This window comes from Telmatherina bonti, assembly GCF_933228915.1.
Source record: "Telmatherina bonti genome assembly, chromosome: 7".
Taxonomy (NCBI): domain Eukaryota; kingdom Metazoa; phylum Chordata; class Actinopteri; order Atheriniformes; family Telmatherinidae; genus Telmatherina; species Telmatherina bonti.
Genome location: NC_136625.1, coordinates 23443464 through 23457273, shown reverse-complemented (window position 1 = coordinate 23457273; position 13810 = coordinate 23443464). Strand labels below are relative to the sequence as shown.

At 38.4% G+C, this 13810-nt stretch overlaps 2 protein-coding genes across 2 annotated transcripts in view; both read right to left on the bottom strand.

Moving 5' to 3' along the window:
- The window catches only part of fgf12a (fibroblast growth factor 12a), a gene marked incomplete at both ends in the record, with an annotated part of 31231 nt that extends 26787 nt beyond the window's left edge, over positions 1–4444 (bottom strand). Inside the window, one exon of the mRNA XM_079244338.1 lies at positions 4354–4444. Within this exon, the coding sequence (XP_079100464.1) occupies positions 4354–4444 (91 nt within the window). The remainder of the gene's footprint in view (positions 1–4353) is intronic.
- rc3h1b (ring finger and CCCH-type domains 1b) overlaps positions 1–13810 on the bottom strand; it is a 105724-nt gene that overhangs the window by 59726 nt on the left and 32188 nt on the right. The window lies entirely within an intron of this gene.

Sequence of the window (13810 nt, the reverse complement as noted above, 5' to 3'; positions counted from 1 at the left end):
TCAATTCAAATCAAATCAATTCAATTCAATTCAATTCAATTCAATTCAACTATATATATATATATATATATATATATATATATATATATATATATATATATATATATATATATATATATATATATATATATATGCAGCACCACTTCAAAACAAAATCCTCTAAGGGAACTTTACAATATATTTTAAATAACCTGGTTAAGGACATGATTTTGATCCAATCCTCTATTCCTAACATGCACAAGGTGACAGTGAATGATGTCTGTGTGCACATGTGTATATATCTAATATTGAATAATAAATAAAAAATTATATTGTTAGTTTTAGTGACATGCTTGTGGCATCATATCTGTTGTTGCACATAAACACATACTGTGCAAGGAAGAAAGAACACACCAATGCTCAGCAGCATAGCAAACCTTTCCTGTTCCCATGATGAAACATTATGAAACATTTAGAGGCTGTCTCTGCAACTTAGTTTGACATTTTATATTCAAGTTGAATCCATGGAGACAGTGAAAAGGGATGAAATTTTCTATTGAATATCACTCCTTATGTAAGTTTCTGTTAGTTGATGAGGGTTTTGAATGTGGAGATCCAGTATGATGGTTACTGTTTTAGGTATTCTATAATATAATGTGAGTGTAAGTGTGTGTTACAGATAGGCAGGTAGAGAGGAAAGAACCAAAACAGAACATAGATAAAATCACTGGTTTCCCTCAATGAGGTAAACAGAGATACAATTTTAAACACTGAGCAGCAAAATCAATCAGATCCCAAAACTAAATGCTTCCTCTGATGTGCCTTTGTACTTCTGCTGAGTTGCTTCTGCACGGTTGAAATGATCAGATCACTGTTGTATATAGAAATATAAATAATCATTTTTGATAGATAGCATTTGTTGTTTGTAACTGTATGCATGAGGGTGATACACTGCACACTGCTCAGCTTCTACAATGAAAAGCTTGTACCGTGGGGTACAAAGGAAAATTCTCAGAGATGGGAGGGACCTTGAGAGCTACTGACATGAACATATATCTTTGTCACTAAAAAGATAAAGTATTCCCTAATGAGGCTCTGCTAGGCTTTCTCTTTCTACTAGAAACAATTGATGTTCACTTCATTCCAGCATAGATGCACCCACAAGCTATAAAACACCACTGTTAAACAGATAGTACATAGCATTTTTCTTAATTGACATTTGAAATAATTTTGACTGAGAAGGTTGGTTCATTCACTTACAAAAACATATTATTTCAGTTCACCATACTGTATCTAAAACAAAGTAATAAAAGTAATAAAACAAATGAAAATGGCTGTTTTAAATGTGCCAAGCAGAAGTTGTTTTTTTTTCATATAATTTGATCAGGTAATCAAATATACCAGTTTTTTTAAATATTGAAATGCCATATTGCAGCACAACAATTAAAGTTAAATAAAGTCTCAGCATCCCTGTGGCCCAACCAGAGGTGCAACTGCTGATAAACGTCACTCAGTAACTTCTTTAAGTCTGCTGCCATCTTGTGGTAAAAAATAATCTATGAGCGATGAAAGAAAAAAGAAGAGGATGTTCCCACTCTGAAGTTTGTCACTTCTGTGTGTCCTTGAGGCACCTCACAGATTTGTTGACTCACAATAGCTAGAGCTAGATTTCATAGTGTAACATTGCTCAGCTTTCTTGCCAAGCCTGGAGGAGGTGAAAAGCTGAAATGTGAGAGAACAAAGGCGATTTTGTGGCTCACAGTCCCCATCGACACATTTCTACTGTGAATCATCATATGAATTAGATAAGTTTATGTGATTACAGCATGGTGCTCAATGTGTATAACTGGCCAAAAGATATATCCTCCTTTAAAATGCATGTAATGCAGCAACGTATAATACACACTTGCAATCCAAACAAATGTTCATGAGTCCATAGAAGACCAAATATGAAGTACAAATTTTCCTCAGATGAAACATGATTTTATATTATTTAAATTGACAGAAAAGAGACCAATCAACTACTATAAGGCCTCACATTGGAAAAACTCTCTTTTATACTCCCCATCCAACAAGCTTACTGCTCAGTTCAAAGATCCAGACTCCTGTAATGTGACCCTCTGAAACCTTGACCCCTGATTTAAGTACAGCCAAAGTAAAGCCATCGAGGCCATTTAATTTCAGATGCTGTTGTAAATAATGTGAAAACATTATTCATTAAAAGCTTCATTTAAAAAAGAAGAGGTAGCTACTTGAACTTTAATAACAACAAGGCATATTTAACCTCTTCCAGTGTGTGACAGTGTGTTTCAGCAGCTGGCGATCTTCAGTATGAAACTTTAACAGAGGAAAAGCCAGGTGCAAACAGGACACTATACAAAAGAGAGCAGGTGCAAACATTTAGCATACTCTGAAACAACTTTCACAAGGAATCCCTCAGAGACTATTCTGTTTTACAGCATGGAAAGGAAAATGTGGAAAGCATCCCTGTTCCACCTCCTCTCCATGGACTTGTACAAGCAAAAGCACATTGGAGTAGCAAATACTTCAATGAGATTGGAGTGGTGAATGAAACTATTTGAGGATAAACTGCCTTTGCTTTAACCTTAGAATTTATAATGGGATTGTTGAATAAATGTTTTACTTATTCATTGATCAACTAATTCATTCATTCAGTCATGTTCAGGCCCCTCCTCCCCATTTAACCAGTTATTTCCACAATTGTTTCAAAAGCAAACATCTTTAGAGACATTATCTGATTATTATTAAGTATCTATGAGTGATTATCTGCTGTCTGGAGAAACAGTGAAGAACAAAAATACAGAAATTAAAATGTAACTCATGATTTCACAAAATAAAATAATAATACATAAATAAATGAAAATCAAAGTTGTAATTTGAAAGGAAGTTGCCAAGTCTGTAAAAGATCTAACAAAGTTTACACTGGGTCTGTAAACAGTGTAATCTGAGACAGCTAACAAAATTCCTACTTTTACACTTTGCATCACTTTCTGTCAACACCAATGAGCTGACTCAAAGTTTTGATTGAGGTCATACAGTTCATGTAACAGTGAGCAGAGATGCAGGGTAAGGACTGATGGTACTTTATATCAGAGTCCTACAGATCCCAGTGTGCATGCTGCTTTTGGTCCAACTACCTCAGAGGAATCAACTGTGCTTAATGGAGTTTCTAATTGTCTGCCCTGAATTTGAGATCTGAGATACTGCAAGAGACAGCAGGCAACAGAAGAAGGTGTTGCATCTGTTTAAAAAAAAAAAAAAAAAAAAAAAGCAGCTAAATGTTTTGCTTTGCGAAGCTTTATAGTTCAGTAATGACTTTCAAGAGAGTAGAGTTATGCCATGAGTGAACAATTGTAGCAATGCAGTCAACTGCCACAGAGATGACTAGAGGACATGGCAGGGATTTTAGGCTTGTAGCCAAACACTGGTAAGTGGTGGTTGTGTACAGGCCTGAATGAACATAGATGTCAGTCAGGTGTTACATCTTTAAAAGTACTATGTTGTGTTGTGGATGGCTACAGAGCAAGTTCTATTAAATGGAAATGATAAACTTATCTGTTAAATGATTTAAAAAAAAAAAAAAGAATTAATTTAGCTGGTGTCAAACTGAAATTTTGGGACTTTTTATGGATTTTGCATAGATCAAATTTGACATGCAGTAATGAAGAAAAGAAACTATTTTCAACTAGCATCCAGAACTAATTATCCTCAGATGGACTGTGCTGTTTGTTAGCTTTATTTATTTATTTATTTTTAGTACACCTACCAAAAGTGAGTCCTTACACTAAAGAACAATACATTAATACGGGTTTTTAAAAAATCGATTCAAAGAAACAAGAAAAGTTTGAGCCACTGCCCTGGAGTGCGTCTGCTATGGCGCTATCCGTGGTGCTGAACCGCGCTGCTTGTTTGGGGCCCTCAGAGAATGCTGCTTCTTTTGGCCCTCAAAGTTTAACGACTTTTTCCTCTGTTTTTTTCTGGTTTTATTTATTTGTTTGATATATATTATTTCATCGCTTCAGATGCTGCAGTGGAAAGTACTCAAGTGGAAATATCTTTGAGCGGAAAAAGTATCTGGAGCCCTCTCCTCTCAACAGAAGAGAAGCTTGATGCTGACTGCCGGCTGCCATCCACGGCGAGCAAAGACTGCACACAAAACTCGGGACAGATGCGAGGAGAGCACAAGGAGAGGCTTTCTCCACTGCAGACTCGTAAGATTTTACTCAAACACTCGAGTGAAACCACTCTTCCTCCTCCTCTTTACATCCTCCTTTCTTTCTTTCTTTTTTTTTTTTTACTCAAGAGAGAAAGCATGCAAAGGCAAAGGCAGCTGTAAAGCTGTTTGTCTCTCACCGTCGTTGATAGTGGTCGACTTCGATCGTTGTCCACAGAAACACTGCAGCATATGCGCTCCTTTCTGAAGGAATGGCCTCAGAATCCTCATTGATTTGGGTTGATGGGAGCCTTCCTCAATCCAAACAATCGGACAGCGCTATCACAACACAGCAGGGTCAGGCAGCATAGCGTAGCCAGCCAGCCTCTCTCTGTAGGCTCACAGCAGCCCTCAAAACGCCGAAAGGGCACAGTCTGCAGGACAAATTACGCTAAAACGAGGCATCTTGAGTGATCCCCCCCCCCCACCCCCCCCTCCCCACCACCACCACTTCTCTCTTTTTCGAGTCCTGGCTCTTTCTGTGTGTATCTTCTTCTCCTCCACCGACAATCATTCGCGTTCTCGATCCACACTCCTCTTCCGCCACAGCAGGCAACGCAAGGACGTTACAATGTGCTCCTAATTGTACATCCCCCTGCCTCCGCGTCTTTACCAGCAGCGGACGTAACAGCAGGAACGGAGAGGAGAAGGGAGAGATTGTGGTGGAGGGAGGGAGGACAGGAGCAAGCACGCCAAAGTTAAACTGCAGGGGTAAATCGCACGCCGGCCACGAGTGAGGTAATGCGGAGCAGACAGAAAAGGCGACAAGGGCCGCACAGATGTTGGACCACGAGAGCCAGGAGGTTTTGTTTTTTTTTTTTGTTTAGTTTTTTTTTATCTTTTTCCCTTTTTTCTGTATCTTTTTCTCGTAAATCTATTGAGAACAAGTGAACAACGCAGAGCCCACGTCAGCTGCAAGGGATAGCTTTAAAGTCACCGACGTCTCTGCTGGATAATATCAGAAAGTTTATGGCTCAGTTACAGCGTTAAGAAAAACTAAACAGCAGCCTTCCTTAGTGTCCTTCCATCCCACCAGCTGGGGGTTCATAGTGAATTATATGCATCATGTGCAGGATGTTACAGCTGGAGCTAATAACAACAAAAGTTGCAGGCATGAACCATTGTTATTAACTCTTTGCAAGTGCACAACAGGCATTTTTAAGCGTGAACGTTACAGTTAATTGAAAATAAATTATAGTTAAATGACTGTCCGAGGGAGACACAAATAATCAAGTAGGTCATGAGCAATTAAACAGAACTCAGACAGAGCCTGATGTTTCACCAAAACAGCACGTTGACTGTTGACTAACACTGAAAGATCTATGCTTGGCTACCATCGGAATGAGGTGTGCATATTTACATGTATACAAACATTCAAGTAAACATGTATGCTCTCCATACATATATTCTATAAAATAAGGCGCTTGAAAATTATGCCACCAACATGTTTTAGAAACTTTAATGACTAAAAATGTGACTGGGTCCAAAAAGGGTCAGTTGCACACTAATTGAAATTTAATTAACTTGGAAATGCTTTAGGGGCTTATTTTAACTATGAGTCATCATGTGGAAGCCAAAGTTCGAGATCTGTTAATGTATTCTGGCCCAGGATGACAAGCACTATCTCAAGTTGCAATACTAAAAAGCTGCACAATGTGCAACTTTTACCAGTAGAGGGAGCCATAGCATAAAACACAAACTGAAGATGGAACCAAACGGGGTTGAAGAAAGACGCTGGAACAAAGTTTTACTCAAAACAATAGATGCATGAAAAGGACATGTTTTGGAAGCTTATAAAATGCCCTCATGTACACACATACACACACAAGGGCAGCAAATAAATGGAAACATGACCTCATTATGTATTATGTACATTAAAGAACACATTGCATCAGCAAAATGCTTCAACAACACCAGCCATGCAAATAAGAGAGGGTCAGAGAAATAGAGAGAATGGGTGGGGAGAGCAAGGGTGCTGGCATCCAACCCAGAGTCACGGATATGGTGGTGATACTGTACACTCAGCTCCCACTGTACCGTCCCACTGCAGAAACACTCACTGCTCACAGAAAGATTCAGAGGGTTGGGAGGAAGGAAATAGATTAAAGAGACAATAGCATAGAAAGCTCCTAGCATGCACCTAAAGAAAAATTCAGAATTTGATACAGTAATATTTAATAAATGTGTGACACTTGTTTAAAAATGTACATTTAAGATGCTTGTGTCTGACAACACATAGGTTAAATGATGACTTTTACTGTTTAGCATTTCATTTTAGCATCAGTTTTAATTGTTAGAGGACAGATACATGTTCATCTGTATCTTTTATATAACAGTTATGATAAAATAAAATAAGCACTGATCTGTTGTATATCATTAAAATTAAAAAAAAGATTGTATGCTGGCCTGAAATAAACAACACCATTTTACACCATCTTCTTAGGTCTCAATCTCCTGATGAATCATGCACAAAACTGAACCTTAATAAAAGCTTTGTGGCATTTTTAAACATTATGTTAGTTGATAAATGTGGCTACTATGACTTATTTAACTGAAGTGAGGAGTAGATGCCACAGTCTCAAAACAAGAACAAAGCATTACATTTGTGGAGCATGGTTTCTCGTTTTCATGTCCCTGTTCATGTGCAAATTTATGCTATTTTCACTCAAAGATCCATATTCCTGCTCAGATACTCAGTTTGCACCATGTGCCAGCATAACCCCTCCTTTGCGACTTGGTTCTGCTTGCTTATAATACTTATGTCTTGATAGCACTGCTTCCGCTATCAATTAAGTTGCAGAGTTAATAGACTTGAATTTGAGGATCTGCACCAAAGACATTTCCCAAAGAGTGAGCTGAATCCCTGGGTGATGTTATTATACCAGCAAGTTATTTTCCTGCTTTATATAGTTGTTCATAGTAGAGTTGCTAGACTCCCTTTGAAGCTGGGGGGGATATTATGTTGTTTTTGTCTCTTAGTTAATAATCCAGCAGGAAGTCACAGGGAAAATAATATTATATGTTATAACTGAACCATTTAAGACAAAGTGACATATTAAACTTTTCTAGCATAAAAATGGTACATAAAGACAAAAGTTTTTACACAAATTCTCACATAGCTGATGTTGTACTCCGTATGAAATTATGGTCAGGTTGTCATGCAGTTTTATGAGACATATTTTGCATAGTAATGCAGAAGTATTGAAGCAGTGTTGTAATAAACATGACAGCAAAAACAATTAAGAATAGCATTAAAAGCAAAAAATAGGAGCCAGATGTGATCAAAGAAGCAAACATGGTCATAAAATGGCATGACCGATTTGTGATACTGCTACACACTGATGGAAAAAAAGCAAAAACTGTCCCTTTAGGTGTGTGTGTGTGTGTGTGTGTGTGTGTGGTCAGCAGTAGAAATTGAGGACCTGCAGTACCTCTCCCTCACACACAGCAGGTGAAGCAGCCTGTCATTGAAATAGCTACACTGTGTTGTCAGTCTCCTGGATGGGATCAAATGGGGTTTTTGGTTCCCTTTATCGATGCAAACATACACTGATGTATTCTCACTAACTTTGCTGTATTACACAGAAATTCCAGAGCATCCACTCGCAAAAAGAATGAAAAACGAGTATAAGTGAGATCTGTGCAAGCAACAATTCATTCTCGTGAAAGAGCAGAAAGTACTTGAATAGGATAGCATGGTAATGGAAAATAATATCATGAATTTAAATATGAAGACAATAAATTTGTTCTAAAGAGCAGATCATTTTTCAGTAAAATGATCGAGTGCACGTCTACATTTCTGTATCAACTTAAATAACAAAGGTTGATTTAACATCGTGTTATGTTTAATGTCAAGTGTCAACATGTCCTGTTTGTTTTTGATTGTGATACCCCACCATGTGTAGTAACTGTACTCTGTGTCCAAAAAAGGATGTAACTTGTCATTATTTAAGCAAATTCACGTCTGTCTGTAATGACACTGTGGAAAGATGCTGGACAAGCCATCTCTCATTTCACCTTCCTCAATATCCCAACAGCAGCGAGGTTAAAATGTTCACCTTGTAACGTGATACCAGCTTGGTTTGAAATCAGATTGTTACATGCATTGTACTTTAAAGAAAGTGTAAAAATTTTGCTTGTTTTTTTCTCTTGGCTTATGTGATTTGTGCAGGATCGTTTGTTTAAATAGACAGACAAAAACTGTTTAGATTTAAGTTGAATAGATTTAAAAAAAAGTACTATTTCCTTAAAGGAAGATAACCGGATTGTTTAAGTCACAAAACTACTTTATTTAAACTATTTAAGCTACTTTATCAAAAGCAATGATGGCTTCAACATTCCACAGCAATGATCAGGCACTATTGATCATAAATTACTTTTTTGCACGGTTTTAGATTCTGCAGTCATTTAAAGTACGAATTCTTATGATCTGCAAAGCTAAGAAAAGGCAGCTTTGTAAAATCATAAGGTTTTAATGGCTGTTTGCATCATGTCCTGCTGCCAAAAAAAATCTTTTGTGAATTGACAAATGTGCAAACTTGAGGTCAGAGACTCGGCCTGTGTACTAAATAACAGCAACAAGATACTTGTCACAGATAACAAACCAGCACCACAGCATAAAATGTGCAGCAAAAAATCATTTAATGAAATCTGCAGCAAAATAACACCAAATAACTGATGGTCTCCACTGATTACCAGTATCCTAATTTTGCAACCTTCAATGGGATGCAAACATAAGGAAAGGGTGAATGACAGGAAATGAAAGAGGGAGTGTTTATATTTGATCACGTGACAGTGAGATAGCAAACACATGGAAAGCCAATAGGTTAAGACTGCTGCTGGGAGCAAGAAGGAGAGGAGGGGATTAAAAAGGTGGCGGAAGAAAAAAAGGAAGTACAGATCAAATATATGAATCAGCAGCTCTGACAAGTCCTCGTACATGCTTGTGAAGAGTTTTTCCATCATTTTTAACTTAGAATCTGTAAGAATGTCAAACAAACACAGACATAAATACATTTTTTGTTCCTGTCCACAGGATGCTGGCTTGTTAAAACAAATAAAGAACCAGTGTTGAATAAACAAAGTAATTACATGTAAAACCCATAGTGTATAATCTAACACTCATGTCTGCGTTAATGTAAATAATATCTAGGGGGAAAAAAACTCATGGCAGTTTCCACTTTAAAACAAGACCATAGCAGGACCCCTTTAAACCTTTTCATTGCTGCTCCTTGCATTGGGAAACTGTTCATTCTCAGGCAATCAGCCACGCACAGTGGCAATAAAATAAAAATAGACACAAAAAGCAATCTCTCAGTTCATCAATACCTCTCAAAAGAACGATACCTTAACACTTCAGAATAATATGGCTTGTTTTTAGCAGTGGATAAGCCATAACTCATGACTCTAAAAAGGCTATATGTGACAAAACATCTTTTTTTTTTATTATGAGAGTTTGAATAAATCACAATGCGTGTTTGCACTTCTTTTGATAAAACAGTGCTGAGACGCAGGAGAGTTAAGGCTTTATATCCCAGTTTAAAATATTTTTAAATGTAAAAATATTTAATCTGTCCAAGAGAAATGTGACCTATGCTCCAGACAGGGACACTCTACATAGGTTACCTTTTTTTCTCATGGCTTTTGTATTCTGCTACACTACGACAAAACTGTGAACTTGGGGATGAAACAGGACAGGATGACTTAGAGAAGGTTAGCCTACTTAAATAAGGGCGCTGAGTCCCTCATCTAAATTTGTGCTGTTCAGGTATTCTGCCTGCTTTGTGCTGCTTTAATAGAAAACAAAACACTGCAACACATACATTGTCAAGGTGTGTGTGTGTGTGTGTGGGAAGGGGGGGGTCCAATGCAACATCTACGCTTTTTTTTTCTTTTTAATGCAGCAACAGACTTTGTATTTTATGGCTCGGTCATGCAACTATTAGTGGCACAGCTGAAAAGCTTTGTCAACAACTCGCATGCTGATCGCTGAGGCCACATCACCGCCGCTGTACAGAGAGCAGCAGTAAACTCACATCTCACCAGCGAAAGTGGAGAGGCAGCAGTTTTTGTCTAAATCAGCAGACAGCACCGACAGCAACAAGGAAAGCAGGGAGCAGGGAGACTAAACCGTTTACCACGAGCAATGCTCGGGGAGGGGGCAAAGTGTCACGCAGGCAGAAAAAATTACACAGAAAGCGCAGGTAGTATACAACTTACAAATTATGATCGTGTCGATGTGGACGAGTGGCTAGCCTAATGCCATGAACTGGAAAGGTGAGGGTGCACAATGAGGTGAGCAAAAAAGTGCAGGAGGGAGACTGAGCTAAAAGAATGGGGGATAGCAGCTGTATTCTGCGCTGCACCACTGAGTAGGATCTGGGGGGGGGGGGGGGATACTGTTTTACCATCCTTCCGAAGTTCAGGTTTAGCTTTTTTTTTTAATCTAAGTGCACCCGCTTCCGTGCGCTGTATCGTAGAGACACATTGACTCCATTATTCACACAGTTTTATTCTACATGCAACTTGGGGGGAAATAAGAAGAAAAGGGGGGGGGGGAGAAACTGTTTTGTTGAGTGTTCCGCAGTCCGTGCTCAGAAAACCCTTCGAGACTACTGTGACTAAACAACTGCTGAAAGAAAATCAGTAAACAAATAATCTAATAAGTAATTCATGAACAAGCACGTGGGAGTTTCTTACCGGCGTTTTTATCCCCCATGTCCCCGCGTTTAGCAGAAGTTTGGTGGTGTGCAGGCGGAGGTGATGTCTAGCGCGCGCTCTCTTCTTTGCTCAGGATCCGAGCGGACGGAGGCAAGTTGCTTTTCTCATGTAATATTTGGCGAAACTGCACCCTTACAGGTACCTAGTTTGTCTCGCGGGAGCGACTCTAGATGCAGAGCTCTTCAGTGAGGTGGACTGAGGACTCAGGTGAAGAGCAAGGGAGGGGTGGGAGTCGTGTGTGTATGTGCATTTTGCAGAGGTGAGTGGATGCAGGGTGTGCATAAATAGTGTCTTGATGCAGAGTTGAGGTATTGTAAGAAGAATTTGTGCTTGTTCTGACGACCATACCTAAGTGATCTGTTAAGAATATTTAAGTTTTTGTTTTTAATATCTGCCTGTGGTGTTATGGCTGTTTAACAAGCCAAAGTCTGATTCAAGAGTAGTTTTGACAGGCCACCAATCAGTCATATCCATCAAAATCAAAATCTCACCATGCTCACTGAAAATAATGCTGAAAAAGGGCTTCAGCAATAATCCACAGTTATCCAAATGCTATCTTGTTTTAAGTGAGATGTACGTTTAATTCTTTCAGAGCTTGTTTATTTAATTTTTACGTTTCTTTATTTAACCATTCTCTGCTAAATTAACTGTAATGAAGTGACCCTTATAGCAAAGAGTCCCTTTGTTTCATACTCTCTAACAGCATAATGTACTATGTTGCTTTACTGTATCCAAAGGCATATGATATGTCAGAAACATTAATATTTAATATGTGAATCAGATCAATAGTGTGTCCTGAACATTTGATGCTGTATTGTGCCTGTTATTTAATTATACTGCAGTAGAATTTATTGTGTACAGTATAAATAATAACTGTGCTAACCATTCCTGTGGTTCCTCCAACTCCTTGCTAGTGTTGTGTAACCAAATTATGTCAGTATGAACTACCTGAACAGACATGAACACAAAAAACATGTGTGCATAAGAGTCTGCTGCTTTCAAATTTATTATAAGTGGCTCTCTTGTTCTGTAATTGCTTTTTTTCCATCCCAAATTACCCACTCTACACTCTAAACACAAATGTAATCCTCTGAGTCTTTAGAGAGGTGAGGGGTTGATACTGTCATAATGTGTGACAGCATCTGTGGTTTTTATGGGCTAAACAAACATCAAGACAAAGAATTTCACTCAATATCAGATTTACACAGCATGATTGTCTGCAGGCATATGCCCCCCCCCCCAAAAAAAAACAAAAACACAGTTCTGTACCGACCACTGAGTTGCAAAATCTGTGTAGGGTAAAACAGGGAACAAGTGTGCTATTATCTAACTGGTCCATTGATCAGTGTCTTCGAAAACGCCCTGTCAGCACACTGATGGGACGCTATGACAACAGCTAGAGTTTCCTCTGATGGTATAAAAAGACTGTGGTGCTGGTATAAGATGTTTCCAGACTTTGTGCTGAAATAGAAGCTTCAAGGCCAAATGACGCACAGCGTCATGTGTCTGTAGATCCAAATCTCAGCACAAATGCAAGAGAAGAATTCCAGAGTTGGTTTGTTATTTTCTCCATGCTGATATACTTGCAGCTGCATGAATACACAATTGGCAAGTTGTTCTGATTTCAGACATTATACTTCCTGTCACTGAGCTAAGGTCTTGATTCCATTGCCGACACAGGTTGGCGTCAGTTTGAAGTGAATCGATCAGAGGACCTGAAAGAAGACACCTCTGCTGGGTAAAAAATGAACTGCATTGATCAGAAAGGATTTGAAAGTCCTACAGAATCAGACAGATGAAAATGTGCAGGTCTATTGAGGGGCTACAACACTGATATGGTGTGGATCACTTATATCTTTAACATAGCCATGCTTCTTATCTGATCTATCCTTTTGTTTTCTCTGGCCCCTCTACCTCAACCTACTCCCTGCTCAGTCCTATCACTGCTCTTCTTGCCTTCCGCTTCTTCTCTCTTCATCCATCCTCCTCTACCTCCTCTCCCACACCACTGTGTCCTCCCCTGCCTCAAATCTGCACCCATAGGATATCGTCTATCTTGGCAATGTGTCCTTGGTTCATACAGTGGCAAAGACATAATGCGCTCCTCTCTTTGTGTTCTGCATATTTTCCCTGAAACTGCAACACCTCTTATTTTCGGAATAGCTGTTTATTTTCTATTCAGCTATCCAATAGGATGCATTTCTCTTTTCTCGTACAGTAAAGATAAATGGTCAGTTTTGCTACTCATAAGCCTGTGTTCATTTCCAGTTATATTAAACCAGTTTTTGTGCAATATTGTGTGGAGCTAAAGCAACACAAGTGCAGATTTTGCATTGGAGGGGAGCCCTGTTCTGCAGACACTGCAGTGCAGCCTTCTCACTGCAAATTCTACCTTCTTTACCTATTTCTAGAGTCACTGGCAAGTATGCAAGAAGTTTGTGGAACTTGTCCAGATGCCAGTGGCACCAACCTATGCTATCAATATTGCTCACCCATTTGTCTGAAGCTTCCGTCACTTCTCTATTGGGCTTTCATTAAAACAACTTCTCTGTGCTTATAAACACTTATAACAGGAAGAGGAAAAAAAAAACAATAATTATTTTATAACTCCTAAGATTGTGTGTGGGGTTTTTATATTTTTTTGTAATTTTCTTTCTTTTCCATGATATTTTTTTACGTGATTATATATTATTTATATGATTATTATTATTTTATATTATTATATGACGTTCATATACATTACAGAAGTGGTAAAACTTCCTTCCATGTAAATACTGGATTTTAAAATTATAACGACTGCCAGTGGGAAAAATTACACAATATTTTGTCTGGCTTGCTGACTAATTAGAATATATAAATATGACTTATATTGGATAA